The sequence below is a fragment of the Solanum stenotomum genome, chromosome 1, assembly GCF_019186545.1.
Source record: "Solanum stenotomum isolate F172 chromosome 1, ASM1918654v1, whole genome shotgun sequence".
NCBI classification, from domain to species: Eukaryota; Viridiplantae; Streptophyta; class Magnoliopsida; order Solanales; family Solanaceae; genus Solanum; species Solanum stenotomum.
Window position 1 is genome coordinate 1,556,226 of NC_064282.1, and position 23,111 is coordinate 1,579,336.

The 23,111-nt window shown below is 34.0% G+C and overlaps 6 protein-coding genes across 6 annotated transcripts in view; 2 read left to right on the forward strand and 4 right to left on the reverse strand.

Moving 5' to 3' along the window:
• LOC125871536 (uncharacterized) overlaps positions 1 to 23,111 on the reverse strand; it is an 83,091-nt gene that overhangs the window by 2,893 nt on the left and 57,087 nt on the right. The gene's annotated exons all lie outside the window — the stretch shown is intronic.
• LOC125871532 (peptidyl-prolyl cis-trans isomerase Pin1-like) lies at positions 986 to 4,165 on the forward strand. The gene is made up of 2 exons (XM_049552148.1): positions 986 to 1,333; positions 3,825 to 4,165. Exons 1-2 carry the CDS (start codon positions 1,102 to 1,104, stop codon positions 3,947 to 3,949), a joined length of 357 nt encoding a protein of 118 aa, XP_049408105.1. The 5' UTR covers positions 986 to 1,101; the 3' UTR covers positions 3,950 to 4,165.
• Positions 9,886 to 11,821, forward strand: LOC125871452 (amidophosphoribosyltransferase, chloroplastic). The gene has a single exon (XM_049552042.1). The coding sequence runs from the start codon at positions 10,006 to 10,008 to the stop codon at positions 11,749 to 11,751; it is 1,746 nt and encodes a 581-aa protein (XP_049407999.1). The 5' UTR covers positions 9,886 to 10,005; the 3' UTR covers positions 11,752 to 11,821.
• Positions 12,211 to 13,502, reverse strand: LOC125871505 (uncharacterized). Its single transcript, XM_049552113.1, has 4 exons — positions 13,311 to 13,502; positions 13,046 to 13,168; positions 12,778 to 12,939; positions 12,211 to 12,661 (listed from the first exon to the last, which is right to left on the reverse strand). The coding sequence occupies exons 1-4, from the start codon at positions 13,415 to 13,417 to the stop codon at positions 12,223 to 12,225; spliced, it is 831 nt and encodes a 276-aa protein (XP_049408070.1). The 5' UTR covers positions 13,418 to 13,502; the 3' UTR covers positions 12,211 to 12,222.
• LOC125871516 (uncharacterized) lies at positions 13,863 to 15,358 on the reverse strand. The gene is made up of 4 exons (XM_049552124.1): positions 15,070 to 15,358; positions 14,802 to 14,924; positions 14,540 to 14,701; positions 13,863 to 14,436 (listed from the first exon to the last, which is right to left on the reverse strand). The coding sequence occupies exons 1-4, from the start codon at positions 15,174 to 15,176 to the stop codon at positions 14,052 to 14,054; spliced, it is 777 nt and encodes a 258-aa protein (XP_049408081.1). The 5' UTR covers positions 15,177 to 15,358; the 3' UTR covers positions 13,863 to 14,051.
• Positions 16,210 to 20,784, reverse strand: LOC125871443 (tRNA-dihydrouridine(47) synthase [NAD(P)(+)]-like). Its single transcript, XM_049552030.1, has 10 exons — positions 20,421 to 20,784; positions 20,102 to 20,218; positions 19,772 to 20,008; positions 19,350 to 19,581; positions 19,005 to 19,258; positions 18,161 to 18,433; positions 17,615 to 17,896; positions 17,376 to 17,496; positions 16,478 to 16,647; positions 16,210 to 16,389 (listed from the first exon to the last, which is right to left on the reverse strand). The coding sequence occupies exons 1-10, from the start codon at positions 20,745 to 20,747 to the stop codon at positions 16,291 to 16,293; spliced, it is 2,112 nt and encodes a 703-aa protein (XP_049407987.1). The 5' UTR covers positions 20,748 to 20,784; the 3' UTR covers positions 16,210 to 16,290.

Here is a 23,111-nt window from a genome sequence, read left to right on the forward strand (position 1 = left end):
ACCCTCAACTCTACCAACAAACGATAATTGGGTTATATCGTGTGGGCTGTGATCGGCTGTGCGCCCGCCTAGTGAATCCTCACAATGTCTATTTCCCTTTTTAGCCTTAACATGAAAGCAAGGCCTTATTTGTTTATTTTTATTACTTTACTCCTATTTAATAGAGTAGACATAAAATGATTAGTTTTATAAAATACTTCTTGATATGAGGGTGAATAATAATTCATCTAATAGTACTCCATTATCTACTTAAATCATTTTTTAATTAATATAATTTTTAAAAACGATAATAGTATACTTGGTCCCTCAATTATAGTGGATTCTAATTATTATCCTTATGATATATAACACAATATTATTAATATTTAATTAATTAAAATGTATGTTTTGACCTCTTTTGTAGAAAATATATTATGTTTAGATTTTTTTAAAAAAAATATATATATTACCCTTAAATACAAGATAATAAAATGAGTTCAATATATACACAAATGTTAAAATGGTAAAAGGTTAATACTTCAAAATATTATAATCATTCAATAGCAAGGAAATAAAAAAAAATCTATCTAAATAATTAAAATTTAAATATATTTAATCAAATCACAAAATATGAAATTATAATTTACTCAAGTACTACTAACTAGCGGAGACAACTTACTTTTTTTTTTTGAAAAAAATAATTTAAATAATCATTCATATAATCGATTATACTAAAAATACTCATTGAGAAGTATCTTTATATACTGTTACTTTTATCAAAAAAAAAAAAAAAAAGAAGTATCTTTATATGTCTTAGTACATATATTTTATTTTATGTTATAATGATCAAAATATAAAGAGGAAATTCGGTCGATTATTTGCGTAAATTCGATTATGTTTCATTATTACTTTGACAAAACTGATTAAAAATTAATTAAAAATTTAACGATGACCCGATTAATTTTCATTATTACTTTGACAAAAGTGATTAAAATTAATTAAAAATCTAACGCTGACTTGTAAAACACGAATCAGCGAGTATTAGATTCACTCTCACCCACTCCACTACTGAGTCGAGAGATCGTCGGCGATAGGGTGTAGGAGAAAGGAATCTGGAAAAAAATGGCGTCGAACCAAGTGAGGGCATCCCACATACTCATCAAACACGAAGGATCTAGGCGTAAATCTTCATGGAAAGATCCAGAAGGTCGCATCATCTCTAACACCACCAGAGACGCCGCCGTTTCCCAGCTCAAATCCTTTCGCGATGACATCATCTCCGGCAAGTCCAAGTTCAAAGATGTTGCTTCTCGCTTCTCTGATTGCAGCTCTGCCAAACGCGGTGGCGATCTAGGTACTTCCTTCATCTACTGCAGTTTATTGTTTTCAATGATTATTATGCTTATATTAATTAATCCAGTGTTATTGTTATGAGTTGTTTTCATCTTGGTTCGAGATTTGTACGGATTTTTTAGGGATAAGATCTGAGATTTAAAGGATTTTCTGGTTGTAGAATAAGGCTAATTTGCTTTAGAATACAAGTTAGGATTTGGTATCAGATGGACTTGAATAGAGTAGTACGGTAAATTTGGATGCATGTACATAATTTTAACAAATTGAGTGGTATATCAATTATCAAAAGATGATTATGCTGGGTTTTGATAGGGTTTAACTAGTAATTAGCTTCGACTGTGATCTGCTTGAAAGCAAAGTGTCTTGAATATTAGCTCGTTCTTAACTCATTGGAGTTGCTATTCAATTTACTTACTTCGATAAAGGCAAACTCCAGAAAAGATCTAGAGAAAGTATTGAAGTTTAGGAAACTGGAGGCTAGTTATTGAATAAGCTTATATTTGTTACTATTTGGAGACAACTTCTCAGGACAAAAGGCTTGTGAATACTTGGAAATTTGGAGTTCTGTTATGGAATTGGATTTAAATTAAATTGATGTTTCACCATGTTCTTGCTGCATTTATCAAGTGAATATGTCTATCCATTTGCTTGAAGTCTTGAGCTGCACATGCAATCTCCCCTCCCGCCTCTTTTGTGCATCTACCAATTGGCTAGTAGATGCACCTTTATATGTCAAATCATTTGTATAGCATCTTTTTCTGGAATGGACTGTAAGCAAGTTACGAAGAAGAAATCTGCTAATCATTTATTGCCGTTAAATGAGTTCACCAAAGCACTAGTCTTTTGTTTCTTCATTTAGTTATTTGTAATTAGGATCGAAGCACTAGTTTCTGGTCCTGCGAAAATTCACTAAACAACTGCTTTTTAGGTGAAAGTTTTGATAAACTATCAAGACTTCTCTACCTTGAAAAAAGATTTTCTTGCAGTCTGAGGTCATTTGGTAATAATCAGTGATAGAAGCAGACAGATCTGTGCTTATCCCCTACTTGTCTTGATAAATAATATGCTTTCAGCAGCATGCATTTACGCTCGTTATTTGTCATAGATTAGGAATATGGACAGGTGGTGCACCAGATTTGACACTAATCAACTTCTTTTTTTCTTCTTATTCTCCTTTTTCCCTTTGTGTTGTCGACACTGATTAATAGTGGCTACAACTTGAAGATGCAACCCCCTCTCACCTGACAAAAACTAGTAAATCAGTTTTACTAAAACTGGGTGATCAAAATTATTCACTGTTAAATAAAAGTGGTGCATAAACCTGCTCAATCTTGTTCAAACCTTTTCTGCACATTCATGTGGTTCTCTGTTTCTTGATAGCAGATTGAGCTGTTAGTTATCACATTAAACAATGTAAGAACATTAGGAAAATAATATATCCTATAAGCTCGTTTCAGTAAAAAGAATGAAGAAAAAACCTTTAGTATTGGTATCAAGTAACTTGCATTATTTTTATGGTGCTCCAATTCTAATAAAATTTCTGATTTTCAAATGCAAATGTTCAATGGATTAAAGCCAGATCATTTTCTGAATAGTGTGTGGTTTTTATGAGTTTCTATCACTTGAGCTGAGTCCCATGTGATGAAATTTTCTATAGCTTCATATAATTGTTGTTTATTGAGCTCTGTTGGTTTTGCTGGAGTGGTTGGTCAATGATCTAATATCTGCATTCTTATTTTTGTGTCTCTAATAATGTTGTTTTGCTACAATTACGGAGGTTTACTTTCAAAATATCCTCCCTAATTGCTATTTTATTTTAATAACATAGCATGTTTATATTTGGTAAATTATTATACTCTTGCCATATTTTATTCTTGTTCAGCTATCTCATTGTTTCGTGCTATGAATCTTGTTAGTTTGTAAACTCTGATTCTTCTAAAGCTTTTTATGCCTAAATTTATCATTCAATGTATACTTCTGGTTAAAAACTGCCTTCTATTTTAGTGGTTATGTTGGATATTGATGTCAATCTTCTGTGCTAACTCTTGGATTGTCAACATCAGAAAGCTAATATACGAGCATTTTTTCTTTTACCAATCAAAAAAAGAGAAAATAACTAATGTAGAGGCACTGCTCCTTACCTTCACTATCTTCTGTGCTTCTTTTTCTGTAAACATCTCCAAGTCTCTATCTCTGCTGAAGGGCTAAAAGCCTAAGCGTTGGTGTCACTTCTGGCATCTTCAAAGGTGGGGGGCTCTCTACTTTTTTCCAATGAAGAAGGTGTGGGTGGTTATCGTTACTGTATTTAACTGAAGAAGGGAATTTCCAATTGTAGTAATATATTGACCCTGCAAAGGGAAAAGATGGAGACGTATCTTTGTGGTCTGTGGATATAGTAGAGTTTTTCATCTTGTTTAATGGCATTTTGGTATCATTTCTAGCATCCTGAAAGGTGAATTGGTGAATGCTTAATTAGCTCCTTTCATTTGCAGGTCCATTTGGTCGAGGGCAGATGCAGAAACCTTTTGAAGTTGCAACTTATGCACTGGAGGTTGGTGATATCAGTGACATCATTGATACTGACAGTGGTGCTCACATAATTCTGAGAACCGGTTAACATTGGTGGAGAAAGTATCTACAGATTCAAGAGCAATTGCAAGTTGTAACGTTTTTTTTTTTTTTATTAATTTTGGTGTTTCAAAGACTACCCTTCCCACGTTTGTGTCGTATTGCAGCAACAAAATTATATATTTTGATTGTATTATCAGTCAAATACAACTCCAGATGCTTGATGTTTATAGACGTTTTAATCCATGTGTTGAGAGTTTCTTAACATGTGGCACCCTCTAAATTCAATTACCTCGTGACTGATTGCAACCTCTATAAGGTCTTCTAAATTAAGTCTTGTAAACCAAGGTTTGAATTCCTGCAAGAGTAAAATATTAGACGATTTTTTTCATCTGCTTAAGCTCCAGTGAAAGTTACCGCATAGCTATGCCTGAACCGGCTTTGGTTGATGATTACACTAAATATACAAAGTTAAAAAAAATAAATTAGGCTTAAGTCATCCAGAGCCACTCAAAGTTGTTCGGATATTTCACTTAAACACTTCTACTAGAGTCTGTACCTATTGAACACTTATACTATTCAAAACTAGTACCTATTAAACATTTTTTACTGATGTGGCATGGGAAGTGCAGTACACAGACATTTAGAGCGTGAGAGACCACTTTTTGCTTTTTTTTATATCTCTTTCTTCTTCTTTCTTCCTTAATTAAACGTAAATACTTCCACCACCATCTCCACCATTTCCACCGATATTGCTGCCACCATCCATCCTTCTCTTTCTCTCTTATCGTCAACCACCTCATTTTCTCCTTCACCACTACCATATTCATCTGGAAAGCACCCCTACCATTTTCAAGAATTGAAAATTTCAACCTGAAATTGAGTTTCCTCCGGTACCAAGCACACAAACGAGATAAAAAGGAGCAAATGGAAGTGAGTTAAGCTAATGTAATTTCGAAATTCCTTTTTCAGAAATAAGTATTTTTTTCTTCTAAAAACAACTTAATTCCTTCATTAACGGTTTAATTTCTTTCCTTAAAAGAGACGAGCAAAGAGATGAAAATGAAGAAATTGAAGAAGCGTTGATTTCAAACAAATAATTTCAGAAATTCTTTTGTAGAGTTGAAAAATTTCTTCACTGAAACATATCAATTTCACCTTTAATGGTTTCTTTGAACTGTCTTTAGAAACTGAGAAGATTAAAAGGATAAAAATGAAGAAATCGAACAAGGATATGTAGTTTGCTATTTCAATTTTTTTTCTTTAAAATCTAATATGGAAAAGGAAAAGTTGAACGAAGAGACCTGATGGTGCCTCAAAGGTCCATGAGTGGACAAAGACCTTCTTTTCCTTTTCTGGTTTTTTAAAAAAATTATAATTTTTAATAAATATTTTGGCTCAAAATGCCATATGTACGTTATTCATTCGTCAAATTGTCACATCAGCGCGAGTGTATTACACACCTCTTATACTTGCAGTTATTTGTTAAAAAAGTGTTCAAATGGTTCAAATTCGAGCTGGTGTAGGTGTTCAATAGGTATAAGGTTAGATTGAGGTGTCTAAGTGAAACATGCGGACAACTTTGAGTGGATGTGGATGACTTAAGCCAATAAATTATGTATATACATTGCATGTTGGACTTCTTCATATGTTTATTTTATATTTTGAACTGCTTAATGAAAATCTTGAGATAGTATGTACTCGATGAAATAGCGTACAAGTTAACTTACATACCATTATTAATTTATTTTTATTTTTTTAATATGGAATCTTTGTGGACCAGATTGGGTGGTATGTATGTATGTGGATTGGCCTTTTTTTCCTGGTCCATAAATTTATAAGCCAATTTCATTGGTGGTCAGTGGTATGTGCTCATTGTCAAGTTGATGCAATTACGTCTTGTAATGTTGATTGAATACTGTGGTGTGTTCTATTCTTATCCATTGGTTGAAAGTTGTTTGAACAAAATGTGGACGGCGTATTTCCTTCTTATCCCAACTTGCAACTTTGACCAAAAATTGTCAAATTTTGAGTGATTTTTTTTAATTGTAATTGTCACTAAATGCATAGGGGTTCAATAACATTTCTTTTTCGTGTGATAAATGATTTTAATACAATGTAAAATTGTTAAATTGTCACACTTGCTTTAAGATTTTGAATACAACAATAAATTGAGTATAATTTTATAAGTGGATAGAGTGAAGATGGTGTGTATACATTCTTACCTCTACTAGAGAAGTTGTCTTTGATTGACCCTCGAAACACACAAATAAAAAAAATATAATTAATTACATAGAGGACGGAGAAAGGAGATGCGGAAATCAAACTCATGTCTATTATGCATAAATGATAAAACTCATTACGCACTTTTGCGTACTCCTACTTCAATTTATCATCTAACAATAATATAGTTTATTATAAACATGGGATATGATAAGTTTTTTTTTGGACCTGTGACCCTCCGCTCTCTTTTTCTGCTTTAATTTCATTAACCTGTTCAAGGATAGAGAAGCATTCCAATATGCATCACCTACAATGACTGTACTATGAGAAGGATATGTGATTAATCTCAAAACTTGTCAATTGTCATGCCTATTTTTTTTAATTTATTTTTTAAAAGTAACTTTGATAAATTCAAGTCAACAAAAATAATACTTGACTTTTTGGGAATTCAAAAGTCAATGTTTATGGCTGCTTTCTTCTAAACTTGGATTATGTCTCTTCAAAATTATAAGTTGATTAAATAAAATAAACAAATAGAATCATAGCTATTTTTGTGACCATTAACATTACTTTATGGTATGCAATTTCACATCATTACGGAATCAATACATATTAATTAGTTTTAACAAGAAATAGTAAATCATTCTGATTCCTACCAGTAGTCCCCATCAAAAAATTCGTTTCCCACACTTTTTTTCTTCCTACTTTCAATTGGAGTATATTTTACAATCACAAATATAGAAGAAAAACCATATTTTCCAAAAGTATTCCAACTTCTAAAAGAAAGAGAAAACTCCTACTCAGATCAATGAGTAAAATAAATTTAATTGAGATAAAAATGAAAGAATATCAAACTTTAATTTTAACACAAAATTAGAGAGGGGGGAAGAGGGGGGGGGGGGGTTACTATTAGACACGTGAAATAAAGTGTCACAAACGTATTTTGAGGGGGAAAGTTTGAGAAATTAGTACTCCCTTCGTTCAACAATACTTGTTCATTATACTAAAAATAGATGTCCAACAATATTTGTCTATTTTATGAAATACATGGATAATTTTACACTTAGCAATTTATCCTTATCATTAATTATGGCCATTTTCCTATTACATTTTTCAAGACATTTTATTTATTACTCCCTCCGTCCCATTTTATATGTCACATTTTTACTTTGCACTTGCATTAAAAAATTATGTAACTTTACCCTTCTACACTTATTTAATTTTTTTGGAACTCAAGTTTTCAATCAATGAATATGAATTAATTTATTTTGATTAATTAATTTAACCAATGAACATGAATCATTTACTTAATTTTTGAGTCAATTCCCTAAATGGTCATCCAAGTTTGTGGAATTGCCTTAAAATATCATTTATGTTTCATTTAGGACCAAAATATCACTTAACTATCACTATTTTCCTCCAAATATACTTACCACTTCAAAAAACCCTTCTCTCCAAGTTGGCATGCCATGTCATTGAAGCCTTTTTTTAAAAAAAATAATAGACTTATTAACTAATCAAACTCAATTAACTAAAATAATGATCTTGTTGTTTTTTAATTTTATATATATAAATTTATTGAGAAGAAATATTCATACTTAAAAATCTTTTATCATAATTAACTTTTTATTTTTTTATGCTATGAAGAATAGTTTTTTTTTAAACTTACTATAATGTCATCAATTTTGAATACTTATAAACACATATATTCAAAAAATATTGATATATAAATCACTGATCATAATTAAATTAAAAACAAAAGTTAAATAATAAATTTCTCCTTTTTACCAACTATTTTGTCAACCTTACAAATTTATTTGAATACTTTTATGAAAAAAATTACTTAAAATTTTCAAATAATTTACTTAGAGATTTCAAAAATTCTCAAGTAACAATTGCACACAAAAAAAATTCATTGAATTTTGTTTAGTAGAAAAAAATGAAGGAATTAGATATTTTAAAAGCATTTTTTTTATAATCTTCATAAATTCTCACGTAATTTATATATTTGTTTTGTAGAGGCATAAGTTTAATGAATTAATAGGTCTATTATTCTTTCTTTTTTTATAATGATTTAATGACATGACATATCAACTAGAATAGAAGGAGACATTTGAGGTATTAGTATATTTTTTTGGGGGGAAATAAATTAGTAATAATATTAGTCACTTCCTATCTTTTTTTAAAAAAAAATATTGTAAGCATGAATTTCAAAGTACACAATTAATTATATTGTAATAGTTAATTGACATTTAATATTATTGATTCATTATACAATTTCTGATTAATTGATGTAAGTTAACATTCATGAGTGATTTGTATATCAATTTTTTTTTTTGAATATATGTGTTTATAAGTATTTAAAATTGATGACAATATAGTAGATTTTAAAACCCTATTTTTTCATAGCATAAAAAAGTAAAAAAGTTTAATTATGATAAAAGATTCTTTAGTATGAAGTTTTCTTCTTAATAAACAAATATATATATATATATATATTAAAAATAATAAGATTATTATTTTAGTTAAATAAGTTTGATGAATTGAATAAGTCTATTATTTTAAAAAAGACTTTAATAGCATGGCATACCAACTAGGAGAGAGTAAAGTTTTTAAAGTTTTAAGTATATTTGGAGGAAAATAGTGATAGTTGGGTGATATTTTGGTCCTAAGTGAAACATAAATGATATTTCAAGTCAATTCCCCAAACTTGGGTGACCATTTAGGGAATTGACTCTTAATTTTTCTAAGTTGGTCAAATGTATGTTTTCAATGCTAATAACTCACTAGGGTAAAAAAAGGAACAATATGCTAGTTTATGCATTGATTTTATGAAATGACAAGTATTACTATGAACCAACTATTTATAGAAATGAATGACATATAAAATGGGACGGAGGGAGTATATTCAAAAGGTGACATAGTAAAATTTCCTTTCTATTTATAGTTTTTCAAGGGGTGTGCCAAGTCAATAGTGGACAACTATTGTTGGACAAAGGAAATATTAAAAATGCATTTTTTAGAATTGATTTGATAAAATAAATAAGTAAAAAATAATAATTTTAAAGTTAGAAATGTAGTTTTTTAAAAATAGAATAACGAGTTTACCATTCATTTTTAATAAGAAGTATTTTAATTTTGAAATTTAAATCATTTTTAATACGTAAATACTTCATCTCGAAAAGCAATTTTTTTCAACACAAGTTGAATTTAGTGGGACTCCCAATACTCCTATCGAATTTTGTTATTACTACTACACTTTAGGCAAAAGCCATCTCGAGAATCTAAACTGATAATTTAGCCAAAAACAAAAATCGCCGAAAGCTTATTACGAGTTAATTTCGCCTTTTGTTAAAAACAACTATATAATATAGTATAATATAACTACGTGGTATCAACATGAATTGTGATGCACGAGTAGTTTTAAGTTCGAGCCTTGAGTATAGAGAAAATCTTGTTGGATTGCGTCATTTCTGAATGAACTCTATAGTGCGCGATATAAATTTAGTCAGAATTTTAATGTGGACTTCGAACACATAGTGAAAACCAGAAAAAAAGTAAAACTATGCGTCTATGCCTTCGTGTTAGAATTACATCGACATTTGTAATACATGTACTCTATTAGTTATTTTATTTTTTATGATTTATAGGATAATATATATCAGTTTTTTCATAATTTATACTTATATTATTTGTACAAATTTGTGAATTGCAAATTAAATATTGTATTAATATTTCCCTTAAATTTTTGAGACCATTGTCACCACACGTGATATTCACATCACAAGAAACAATAAAAGGGCCAAAACCTAAACCACCTTCTTTGGCTATTCACATAGCCCTTATTTCCTTTGTTCCCCTGTTTTCTCTTCATCGCCACCCATGGCCGCCGCCGCCGTATCTACCGCCTCTTCCGCCGCCGTCACCAACAAGTCTCATCTTTCATCATCCCTCGACAAACCCTTTTCCTCTCCATCCCAAAAGCTCTTATCTTTAGCCGCTAAAACCCTCCCAAAACCCTATCACTACCATCACAGAACTCTCATCACTGCCGCCTCCAAGAACCCATTAACTGACGTCGTTTCGTCCAAACCCAACCCGGATGGCCGTTCTTTTGATTCCTATTTCGATGATGACGATAAACCCCGTGAAGAGTGCGGCGTTGTGGGTATTTACGGTGACTCTGAAGCTTCTCGTCTATGCTATTTAGCCCTTCACGCGCTTCAACACCGTGGCCAAGAAGGCGCCGGCATTGTTTGCGTTAATGATAACGTTCTCAAGTCTATTACAGGTGTTGGGTTGGTTTCTGATGTGTTTAGTGAATCGAAACTTGACCAACTCCCTGGCGATTTGGCTATTGGTCATGTAAGGTACTCTACTGCTGGTTCATCTATGTTGAAAAATGTTCAACCTTTTGTTGCTAGTTATAGATTTGGGTCAGTTGGTGTTGCCCATAATGGGAATTTAGTGAATTACAAACAACTTCGTGGTGAGCTTGAAGAGAATGGCTCAATTTTCAATACTAGTTCTGATACTGAGGTGGTTCTCCATCTTATTGCTATATCAAAGGCAAGGCCTTTTCTTTTGAGGATTGTTGAGGCTTGTGAAAAGATTGAGGGTGCTTATTCTATGGTGTTTGCTACTGAGGATAAGTTGGTTGCTGTTAGGGATCCTTATGGATTTAGGCCATTGGTTATGGGTAGGAGAAGTAATGGTGCTGTCGTTTTTGCGTCGGAGACGTGTGCTTTGGATTTGATTGAGGCTACTTATGAAAGGGAGGTTCTTCCTGGTGAGGTTGTTGTGGTGGATAAAGAAGGGGTTCAATCTATTTGTTTGATGCCTCATCCCGAGCGTAAATCTTGTATATTTGAGCATATTTACTTTGCCTTGCCTAATTCAGTGGTGTTTGGAAGGTCTGTGTATGAGTCTAGGCGTGCTTTCGGGGAAATTCTAGCTACTGAAGCTCCAGTGGAATGTGATGTTGTGATAGCTGTTCCTGATTCAGGTGTTGTGGCAGCACTTGGTTATGCTGCTAAAGCAGGGGTTCCATTTCAACAAGGTTTGATAAGGTCGCACTATGTTGGTAGGACATTCATTGAGCCATCGCAGAAGATTAGGGATTTCGGAGTGAAACTCAAGCTCTCACCAGTTAGGGCAGTGTTGGAGGGGAAAAGAGTTGTGGTTGTGGATGATTCGATCGTTAGAGGGACAACCTCGTCCAAGATTGTGAGGCTGTTAAAGGAGGCAGGGGCAAAAGAAGTTCATATGAGAATTGCAAGCCCTCCGATTATAGCTTCTTGTTATTATGGAGTGGACACTCCTAGCTCAGAGGAGTTGATATCTAACAGAATGAGTGTGGAGGAGATTAGGGAGTACATTGGATCGGATTCACTAGCCTTTCTCCCAATTGAGAGCTTGAATAAGTTGTTAGGCAGTGATTCTAAAAGTTATTGCTATGCTTGTTTTTCGGGAAACTATCCCGTCGAGCCAACAGGCAAAGTTAAAAGGATTGGGGACTTCATGGATGATGGATTAAGTGGGGATATGGACTCCATTGATGGTGGTTGGCTACCAGGAAGTAGTAAAGTTCAGAAGAAGACCATCTTGAATGAAGTTAGAACCAGTTAAATTTTACATGTTGCTTTAGTTTTTGCTTTGGATTTTTCATGCTTTAACTATAGAAAATTCAATGCCTTTTAAGTTTCTTTTTTTCTCCCCCTCCAAGTCATTCTTCTGTACTTGTATTTGGGATGTTACATCAGATTATCAACTAATCAGAATGGTTAATTATTGGACCATAGTATTTGATTTGCCAAATACACAACATTACTGTTCACAGAAGAAATAACCATAAATGGAACCGAACAATTAGGCAAAATATTCAAGTACCTAATGAGAAGGGGAACTTTGGAGTGACTGGTTAAGTTCGAGTTATGTAAACAACTATGAATTGACAGTATCCATATTTATGTCTAAAGTGATCTGCTTTATAACATGTCTTTGAACTATGTATCTCTCTGTTGGAAGAAAAGTTTCATTGACATGAAAGCACACTTAAGGATATACATAGACTTGACACAACAAATAGAGCTTCTTATCCTACACTTCTTTTTTCTTCTCCAACGATAGCGATATTGCTTTGCTGCCTAATCCAGAGATGGAAAGCAATGAAGCTCGGCTATGATTATCATAGAATGGATGTTGATTCCATTCCATGGCATCACCAATTGTATCATCTATAACACTCCAACTTTTTCCCAATTTTTGCTTGCAAGAGAACCCTTTATCTGAGGCCATGATTTGGTTCTCTTTGTTGTGGCAATCAGTAAAGCCAGAATTGCTTCTCAGGTACCTCTCGGAAATGGCTTCTTTCATGCTTTCTTCGCTTGAAACAGGACGTTTGCAGAAACTCCCAAATCCTTTTATTCCAACTGTCACTTTTTGCGCTCTTCCCCTCTTCTTTTTCAGGTAACTCTTGTCTTCCAATAGTTTTATAACCCTCTCTGACATGTTTCTAACACTTGATCTCCAATTAAACCTGTTTTAATGGAAAACGAATGCCAGTCATAGATAATGGAATCATCAAAGATTTGACCTTTACGAATTGTGTCATTAACTCACGGAAAACAAAGAGATGAAAGTATAAAGAGCAACCCTTTTTCATCAACATATTGGAAACTTTCCATCTGTCTGATGACATCTTCATCACTTTGAAATTCCTCTGCTATACTTTCTGGTCCATGAGTTAACAGGTATTCTAATAACATCACAGCCTTATAAGATGATCTCCAATTTGTTCTATCAAATTTCGACAACCTGTTTTCGAGTAAAGAACAACAAACACACACCAAACCAAAGATTCCAAATCAAGGGAAATACAAATAAGATCAATGACTTAGTAATGCAACAAAATAAAGAAAACCTGTAATGCAGAATATCAACTATCCTCCAATAATCATCAATATCAAAGGCTGCACGCGATATTAGTCTCATGGTTTGCATGTTTGGTGCAATCAAATCTTCAGTTGTAGCTTCTTCAGCCAGCCTTCATTTCTCATCAATAAAGACATGTCATTCATAATAAGAAACGATGCTATGAACTAAAAACTACTAGAACTAACTACATAATTTATCTGTCGCTAATTCCTTTTTTCTTTTGAGTAGTGGAGAAGATAAAGGGAAGTTACAGTTGAGTATGAGTAACATCTGTAAGCACGAGTCGAGCAGTCTTGATTTTCTGTTTGAGGAAGAAGGAAGCCTGCCTTTTGAATTCATGTAACAAAGGAGAATCCATTTCCCTCAGTTGTAAGTATTACTAATTTTTGTTATGTGGATGATCAACTGAAATGCTTTTTATTATAATCCACATGCGATGGAAATGCAACTTTACTTTATAAAGTGAATTTGTGCATTTTCTTTTCCAAGTAAGAAGGCCACAAATAAAGTTACAAGGTTGAATCAGCTTTAGTCATTCTTCGACTTTCTTTTTTGCCTTCTGGATGAAGAAAGTTTTTTTTTTTAACTATGTCAAAATGTAACCCCTAAGGAATACAATTTAGCCCTAATCAACCGACTTTATCAAGAAAGATTACTTTTTCGAGGGGGGTCATAATATAGAACGAGATAGTGCTTTTTCAACTCCTCTCAAATTTGTTGCCTAACACATGTGCCATGGCTTAAAAGAATGAACTGATATAACTCTATTCAGTATTTTTATGACTAATACATAGCAAACAATAATATTAATAAAGCGATAATACATGGATATAGACAAAATTGTCCTTAACACACCAAATCAAACAGTGATATACAACAGTCGCCAGAAATCACACCTTCATTATATACTTGATAACTTAGATCAAATAGAGCTTTCTATCATAAGTTTTTCTTTTCTTTTTTTCCCACGATAGCGATATTCCTTTGCTGCTTTATCCAGAGGTGGAAAGCAATGAAGCTTGGCTATGATTATCTCTGATATCACAAAATGGATGTTGATTCCATTCCATGGCATCACTAATTGGATCATTCTTGTGTATTATAAGAGCATTTGCCAATCTTTGCTTGCAAATGAACATAGTCTCTGAGCCCATGATTTGGTTCTCCTTGTTTTGGCAATCAGAATTGCTTCTCAGGTACCTCTCGTCTTTCATGCTATCTTCCCCTGAAACAGGGCGATTGCAGAAACTCCCGAATCCTTTTATTCCAACTGTCACTTTTCGCGCTCTCTGCCTCTCCTCTTTCAGGAAACTCCTGTCTTCCAATAGCTCTATCACCCTCTCTGACATCTTTCTAACACTTGATCCCCAATTAAACCTGTTTTAATGGGAAAAAAAATTCAAAGATTTGATCTTTACAAACTCCGTCTCTAACTTACTAAAGGCATGGGAAACAAAGAGATGAAAGTATAAAGACCAACCCTTTTTCATCAACATATTGAAAACTTTCCATCTCTCTGATGACATCTTCATCACTTTGAAACTCCTCTGCAATACTTTCTGGTCCATGAGTTAACAGGTATTCCAATAACATCACAGCCTTATAAGATGGTCGCCAATTTCTTCTATCAAATTTCGACAACCTGTTTTCGCGTAAGAACTCATAAAAAACTAAAAATCCCAAATCAAGGAGAGTACAAATACTATCAACTAGTAATGCAAAATTGAAAAAAAAAATAAAACCTCTTATGTAGAATATCAACTATCCTCCAATAATCATCAACTTCAAAGGCCGCACGCGATATTAGCCTCATGGTTTGCATGTTTGGTGCAATCAAATCTCCAGTTGTAGCTTCTTCTGCCAGCCTTTAAATTAAATTTTATCATTAATAAACATATATCATTCATAAGATGTAAAAGAAAGGATGAAAAAAAACTGGAATTAGCTGCAAAATTTATGTGTCGCTAATTCCTGTTTTTTTCAGCAGTGGAAAAGATAAAGGGAAGTTACAGTTGAGTATGAGTAACATCTGTAAGCGCGAGTCGAGCAGTCTTGATTTTCTCTTTGAGGAAGAAGGAAGCCTGCCTTTTGAATTCATGCAACAGAGGAGAATCCATGTTATATTTTGTTATTGGGATAATGAACTGAAATGTAGTTAGAAGAAATTCTTGAATTTGACTGTTTTTTATTAAGTCCACATGAGATGGAAATGCAACTACTCCATTAACTTAACAAACTAACAACTACTCTATAAAGTGGATTTGCGTATGTAATGTCACATTGACACTACTGAAAGCATTAGGAAGTATTCAACATTTGACAATTACATATTATAAACCGTAATGTCACAGTGGAATTTTCCATTATTTTTTCAGGCTGTCTTGTCTTCACTGTATGTTTGCGTATATCAAAATTAAAGACGTGGAGGCATTGGGCCCTGGGCGGAGGTAGCATATTGATTTGGCAGAACTCAATAGCTTCGGTCTGCGTGTTAAAAAAAGTCAATAATATGTACAAAAGTTTAATTCAAAACTCAATTACTCACAATCGAGGCCATATCATAATAGATAGAATTCATAAGTTCGAATCTTGGACCGACTCTTAGATGAGCAATTTCGGTCAAGACATCAGCACAGTAATACATTACCTTTCAAAGTCAAATAGAAGTGTTTGGAATTATAGCAGTTAAAATAGGTGTAATACCACCAGCTTGAAATGCAAGCCGTTAATCCCGTCAGAAAATATATAGGCAATGCTTAGATACCTAAAAGAGTAATTAAAGGAAGAAAATACAGACAAGGTATCATAGTTATTATTTTTTAATAAAGGTAAGTGAATTAAAAAACAGTTTACCTAAATGACCAACCATCTCAGTACATTAATTAAGGAATTCAATTGATTAGACTTAATTGAAACGAGTATCTTATAAAACTATACATCATGTCTTCTACAAATACAATTCACGTTTCCAAAATGAACATTTTTTATAAGTTAACCAAGAAGAACGATCTTCTCAGTTGAGTATCAACAAAAAATCTGTATATAGAAGGAAACAATAATATAAACAAAATCATAAGGGCTATATAAAAGCCCTAACAATAAGATATTATGAATTGACATATCGATTTCGTACTTGATTATAAATAAGCCACTAATCATGGGAGGAGGAAGGTCGCTAAGAGCTCAGCAAAAATTAGAATCAGACGCATCAGTAATAACAACAAAATGGTCTTAGCCGTTCTCTGCTCTGTCATAAGCATTGGACTTGTGTTTTGGTGCAAACGAATAGCCAGAAGGAACCTTCCCGAGTACCAGCTCGGAGATCCTTACCTGTCGAGGGAATATATATATAGCACATTACAATGAGAGAAGGATAAATGTTTGAAGTGCTTAACAATACTATGTGTACGAACAATACCCAGTCAGCAGCAGAATCAGAGGCCATTAGTGTCTCTAGGTCATCCCTGCCGTAGTATGAGGGTGATCGCCAATTTATTTTTTGTGGGATAATATCTAACAGGCCAACTGGAACGTACCGACATGTGTAGCCAAGCCACTCCAACAAAAAGTGTCTGGTTGTTTCTACTCCTGCGCTCATTTGGTGCAAACATTAGGTATAGATAATGATAATTTATCTACAAGAATTTCTCAGGTAGAAGTATATCGCAAACAAAGTGACTGCAACCAGAATAAAATGTATAGAGGAAAAAACCCCATCTATTCAAGACAAACAATGGAAGGTTCTCCCAGCATACATGAAGCTCTTGCAATTACGTCTTCACAGATATTCAAGAAAAGAATGAATAACCATAGGATGTACAGAATGCATACATAAATTACAGGCTAGTGTAAAATGGATAACAAATTTAAAAAGAAGCATCACAGCCTCACATTTTTCAATGTCCAATCTAACAGGACGCTTCCCTAATATATTGGACAAGTGAACCTATTAGAAGAATTTTATAACTTAAGAATGTAGATAACAAGCAGTATCAATTCCATTTATCCTGGCAATAAAGGGCCAGATACTAAGCACAGTTCAGCAAGTTTGCACATGCCTGGAACATATTAGCGTAAATATAGCAGTTCCACATGTTATCTTATCTCAACTTCTTATATATATATGATGTAAAAGAACTAACATGTGATGATGTAAAGGCGACAACACTCAGTTCTATGAGTAAGCATGGATGCAAATATAAACATGATAGCTCATCTTTATGGCATGCTTCCAATAGATTGCAACAATTAACGTCGGGTTGATTGACAAGACAAACTTCTTACTGTACGATAACATTACTCACATAACTATATACCTTTCGAATCAGAACCCCAGTGTTGAAGGCCAAACCGTGCATAATCCTTCAAGATATCTAGCCGCTCGCCAGATGTAATGTCCCAGTGCCTCTGTTCCTTGATTTCGGTAAATATCCAAGGCTGCAAAATTATGATGTGCTGTTTAGTGCAGATAAACTCTAAGAGGCACATATAGAATGCAACAGTAACAAATTTTACACAATGGAAATAGAAGTGCAGAAAACATTATACTACTAACCTTTACTAATGCACCTCGAGCAATCATACATGTAGAAAGTTCAGGACACTCAGTTTTGTGGTTGTTCCAGTCTACGTAAGAAAATACATCACCATTTCCAAGGACCTGTAATGACTTGGGAGCCTTTCGCACGCATTGATACACGTAATCCCAGTCAGCAGGCTTACTGTAGCGCTGTTGACGTGATCGGCCATGTATGGTTACTGCAGTTGCACCCCAACTACCCATATCTGCAATTAGAGAATCAATGCGATTTTTCCCCTCAAAATAAGCAGTTCGTACCTAAAGCAGGAAAACGGTGTACTGTCAAGCATCTCCATAAATTCCTTAAGAAACCAAGGGCATGTGTGAACAAGATTGTGAACAATATAAACCCAGAAAACCAATAAATTACTCCACAGCGGCCATTGGGGTGGGGACGGGGAATGTCGTATCATAACGCCAATTAATTTTTTTGAAATTAATCATAACGCCAATTAATTATCTATGCCCAGGTATGTTGATCTCCAAGAGTTACAAAATAAAAGGGAAAGCAGTCCACCCTACCTTGATAGTTACTGGTGTACCAACTGTTGAAGAAGCAGCTTCTACTACACTCTTCATCCGCATTGGTTTTGTAAGAAGAGCTGATCCAGCACCCTTGTTAACTACAACATCAATTGGGCATCCCATGTTAATATCAATGAAATCCACAGAGCATTCTTGTTCTATAAGCTCAACTGTCTTTGTAACAGTGTCTGGATATGACCCACAAATCTGAACACCAAACAAATTTTCGGATGAATGCCGTCTCAGCAGTGCCCACTCAGCTGCTTGGCCCTGCATTAGCCATAATACGTGAATTAATAGATGGTTAAGTTACCTCAGGACCCATGCCACCCATGCCCGCATGTCATAAATCATCAAATGAACTTACAGGAAGTCTCAAATAGGGAGAAGGGTTCTAGAACTTAAAACAACCAAGCAAAGAAGAAGGTCATTTGAGATGGAAAATGGTGGACAAGAGGCAAGGACATGATTATCATAGAAGCCAAAGCTACGTATCCATAACTGAACAAGTTGTGTACCCACCATACAAAACCATTGCAGATGTTTCTCTAAACTTGAGGATGAGGTAGGGAACACATGAAGATTTATTTCTTGTGGAAACCAAAAGTATAACACACACATATCCAATTCAGTTGCATTTGAACGAACTCATGTGTCAAAGGGTTAACAAGAAAATATATGCAATTTTTATAATAGCACTCCACAGCTTACTTCCTAACCATTAAATTACCACAGAAAGTGTTTCACTGAGCCTCACTCTCATTCATTCTATCTTGAGGCATTCATGAATAATTTTAATGCTAACTTGTGTTTATCCCATCAATAATTAGCAGCGACTGACCTGCAAGAGATTTGTGCACATTGCCATCTCTCCACATGTTACATCAGCTCCTAGCACCTTGCAAACTCTACGAAAAGGCAGATTCCCAACTGTGGTCAAAGGAGCAAGATAGAGCTTGTCTCGAAAATCAATAAGTTTTTTTTCACGGGGTTGCAATTTAAGGCTTTTATCAGAATCTGTCATCGTATCAGCAGTTGGCTCTGATTTATTCACACCAAAGTTGCCGTCTGGAACTCCCCCTTGAACACTTAAACCTGTCAGAATAGATAATATCAGGTTCATAAACTTTTATCTCTCCATAAGAAACAACTGGAATGCTCATAAAGGAATAAAGCATCTAACAACCACTGCTAACTTGGGAGGAACAAATTTCATTGACAGATGACTTTGCCTTCTTTAAAGGTCTAGCATCATCAGCCAAATTATTTCCATCCACATTATCTTCTGGTGAAATGGAAGGACTGATACTATCATTAGCAACTACATTGCTGTCTGTTTTGGTGTCCGTAGCTGGCTCTTTTGGTGCGACTTGGCCATTTTCCCCATTATCAGCCAATGTTTTATCTTTAGGATTGCCCTGTAATAAGAAGTTATAATGAACAAGAGAAACAATTCACAGAAAAAAAATCATACAGGTATGAGATTGCTTCCTAATGCTCAAACACCTCGTTCATCAGGCTAAAATTGAAGTTTGTCTAATAAATAGTCACTTTTCCCCCCAAATTTGATATTGAAGAACGGAAGAAGAAATGGCGAGCTGCACAAACCTTAAGTCCAAGAAGTTTGAGAGTGGCTTCAGCCTTGGGAAACTTCATTTTATTTTTCCACAGAAGTTTCTGAGTGTCCTTATTGAAAAAATTTAGTTCAGAACTCTTCCCAGGCAAATTCTCAGTTGGAGCTGAAACATCGTCTCTGTGAGTCCCTGCAAACCTACAAGCCAATCCATAAGAACATGGCCCTTCATAAACCAGAAACGGGCAGCTACCCTCTATATCAGCTGGTTTCTGCACTCAAAACAGCAAAGATTGTAATTTTATGGCATTCCATAAAGCATAACACGATCAGAACGATAACAAAGATCTTATTTTTTGGTTTACCACAGCTTTAAAAGCTTCCACATCATGACTAAACCGACATTTATCACCATATGGACACGCACTAACTTTTCCTGATTTGGCCACCTCAGGACAGAGATGCAATGGAGATTTTTGTTCCTGCAATCATTTCAAACATTTCATTTGCAGAGAAAAAAATAAACTCAAGTTGGAATCAACTATGTGCTAGTCGGGTGGGCTATAAATGTCATCTATCTCTATTGTATTTAGACTACTTCATTCCAATACTGGTAAGTAACTTTTCTTCCAATTCAATTCGCCTAATAAAATTAAACCTTTTTTAATATATAATAAAAATCACCTCACGGCGTTCACGCTTAATTTGGCGTTTGGATTTTTTGTCCTTAAGAAGAGGAGCTCTTTTGGCCTCAGCTGCATCATCATCTTCGACTCCGACAGTAGTGTTGTTGTTGTTGCTATTGGTAGAAGGTCTGGAAGGTGGAGGGCGAAGATACTCTCTCTTTACAGGAACTATGGATTTAGCAACCAACTCTTCTGGGGTTCTAAATTCTTGACTCACTCCACCGTCGTCGGCGTTCGATGAAGGGGGTTGCAGTGGAGTTTCCGGCTGCTCCACCGCTGTTGCGGTTGCCGCCGGCAACTCGTCCATTAGGGTTTCGGTTTCCATGAAGTGTTTTAAGAGGCGGGGTTTTAAGATTACGTTTGCGGTTTTAAAGTCTCTAGTTCCGGTTAACTGTATTTTATAAACGGGAAAGAGTCATAATTATCTTTCACCTATTTGAAATAGCTTATATATACTTATTATTTATATTTGAGATCAAAACTATCCATCTATATTTTGAACCATAGATACCCTTAAAAATTATCTTTGTCATATGTACTGACGTTACAGTCTAACATGACAAAAATCTCTTCTTCTCAATTATGTTGTTCTTCCTTCTTCACATCTATCACAAAAGAAAAATATCAAAATAGTTCTTTCATTGTTCTTATTTGAGTTATTGTTTGGACTTTGAAATTTCAATTTTGAAGTGCACTGAACTTCGTTTGATATAGCAATTGTGCAGAGGCTTATCTAAGGGGGGTCACCAGATTCACATGAATCCATGGTCCCCTCCCGAGATTATATATAGTGGTGTTATATTTAAAAAAAATTATTGAAATATAGATGTGTGAACCCACGCTCGGAGTATCACATAACGCGATTATGACTGGGTGTGTCTCCGAGAGATTAGAAATTTAAATTTTATATTTATCTTGTTTTATTTTTCGTTCTAAAATTAGATAACACTTCTCTAAGTGGTAACTGGTAGCACTTTTGGCATTTTAATTAATTCAATATATATATATTAATTTTAGACCTATAATTTTAAAATTTTAACAATTTTCAGTAGTAAGAACCTAATTGTCGAACAGATCAAATTTATATCATAGATCAACCATTCTATAATAGTGCACCCATCATCTCAAAATTCTGGATACACCTCTACAGTTGTGTGTTAAATGATCGAGTTCATTGTTTGGGTTTCGATGTCATCGAATCTGAGGTTGAAAATTTAATTCTCAAGGTTGAAAGATGTTGAAAAACTCTTGAAGTCATTCTTTTTGTGTTGAAACTTTAAACGGCTACTTATTTGAAAGCTTGCTGGTGAGAAATTTCTAACTTGTTTGAAGTGCAAAAATTTGAAGAGATTTAATTGAATGTTACTAAAAATTGCTCGAATATTGTAGTTGAAGCTGGAAATTGACATTTAACAACTGATTTCTTAGTTTGAAAATTGCTATATGAAGATTTGAGTTGAAATCTAAAAAAAAAAGAATTAAAAAATATATGAAACAGTTCTAAAAAGCTTGAAAATCTAAAAATCGATTTTGTGAATCTATGACCCAAAACCCAAACTCGATCCTTCAACACGCAATTACACTTTCAAACAAACTTCAGCATACTTTGAAATTGGAATTCCAAAGTTCGAACAACAACTCAAACAAGAACAATGAAAGAATTATATTTTATTTTCTTTTTGTGATAGGGATGAACAAGGAAGAACAACATTACAACATTATTGAGAGGAAGGTATTTTTGCCATGTTGGAATAGTTGGGTGGACTGTCATGTCAACTCTAATGGCAAAGATAACATTTTAAGGGTATTTGTGGTCCATAACATAGACTGTAAGGGTAGTTTTGATCCCAAACATAACTAAATGGTGTATATTGGCTATTTTGAATAGTTTGAGGGTAATTTTGACCCTTTTTCGTTTTATAAATGAATATTTTTTGGAAAACAATACTGCACTTTCAATATCAGAGCCAAAAGGGCAAAAAAATTGAGCAAAAGACACTTTCAAACAAACTTCAACACACACTTTGAAATTGGAGTTCCAAAGTTCGAACAACAACTCAAACAAGAACAGTGGAAGAATTATATTTTATTTTATTTTTGTGATAGGGATGAACAAGGAAGAACAACATTATTGAGAGGAAGGTATTTTTGCAATGTTGGACTATCTGGGTGGACTGTCATGCCAGCTCTAATGTCAAAGATAACATTTTAAGGGTATTTGTGGTCTATAACATAGACGGTAAGGGTAGTTTTGATCCCAAACATAACGAAATGGTATATATGGGCTATTTTGACTAGTTTGAGGGTAATTTTGACCCTTTTCTGTTTTATAAATGAATATTTTCTGGAAAGCAATACTACACTTTCAATATCGGAGCCAAAAGGGCAAAAAAATTGAGCAAGATTTTTCAAAGGGCAACAAAAATTGAGGATCAAACCAAATGGGCAACATTTGAATAGATGTTGTTAAATCGTTGGTTGGAAAGCGCATGTTGACATGTGTCTTGTAAGGCGCAAGCTAAATGTCTTGTAAGGCGCGTGTCAACATGCGCCTTACAAGACACATGTCACCGTGCACCTTCCAACCAACGATTTAACAACATCCATCCTTTCATCCAAATATTGCTCTTTCGATTTGATCCTCAATTTTGTTGCCTTTGCTCAATTATTTTGCCTTTTTGGCTCTGGA

Coding starts and splice junctions, on each gene's coding strand:
- LOC125871532 (XM_049552148.1), top strand. CDS start 1,102: ATGGCGTCGAACCAAGTGAGGGCATCCCACATACTCATCAAACACGAA. Junction 1,334..3,824: donor CAAACGCGGTGGCGATCTAG/GTACTTCCTTCA, acceptor TTTCATTTGCAG/GTCCATTTGGTCGAGGGCAG.
- LOC125871452 (XM_049552042.1), top strand. CDS start 10,006: ATGGCCGCCGCCGCCGTATCTACCGCCTCTTCCGCCGCCGTCACCAAC.
- LOC125871505 (XM_049552113.1), bottom strand. CDS start 13,417: ATGGATTCTCCTTTGTTACATGAATTCAAAAGGCAGGCTTCCTTCTTC. Junction 12,940..13,045: donor GTTGATATTCTGCATTACAG/GTTTTCTTTATT, acceptor ACTCGAAAACAG/GTTGTCGAAATTTGATAGAA. Junction 12,662..12,777: donor CAATATGTTGATGAAAAAGG/GTTGCTCTTTAT, acceptor CCATTAAAACAG/GTTTAATTGGAGATCAAGTG.
- LOC125871516 (XM_049552124.1), bottom strand. CDS start 15,176: ATGGATTCTCCTCTGTTGCATGAATTCAAAAGGCAGGCTTCCTTCTTC. Junction 14,925..15,069: donor GATGTTACTCATACTCAACT/GTAACTTCCCTT, acceptor TTTAATTTAAAG/GCTGGCAGAAGAAGCTACAA. Junction 14,437..14,539: donor CAATATGTTGATGAAAAAGG/GTTGGTCTTTAT, acceptor CCATTAAAACAG/GTTTAATTGGGGATCAAGTG.
- LOC125871443 (XM_049552030.1), bottom strand. CDS start 20,747: ATGGAAACCGAAACCCTAATGGACGAGTTGCCGGCGGCAACCGCAACA. Junction 19,582..19,771: donor TCAAACTTCTTGGACTTAAG/GTTTGTGCAGCT, acceptor TTCTTATTACAG/GGCAATCCTAAAGATAAAAC. Junction 16,390..16,477: donor CTGATTCTGCTGCTGACTGG/GTATTGTTCGTA, acceptor TTCCCTCGACAG/GTAAGGATCTCCGAGCTGGT.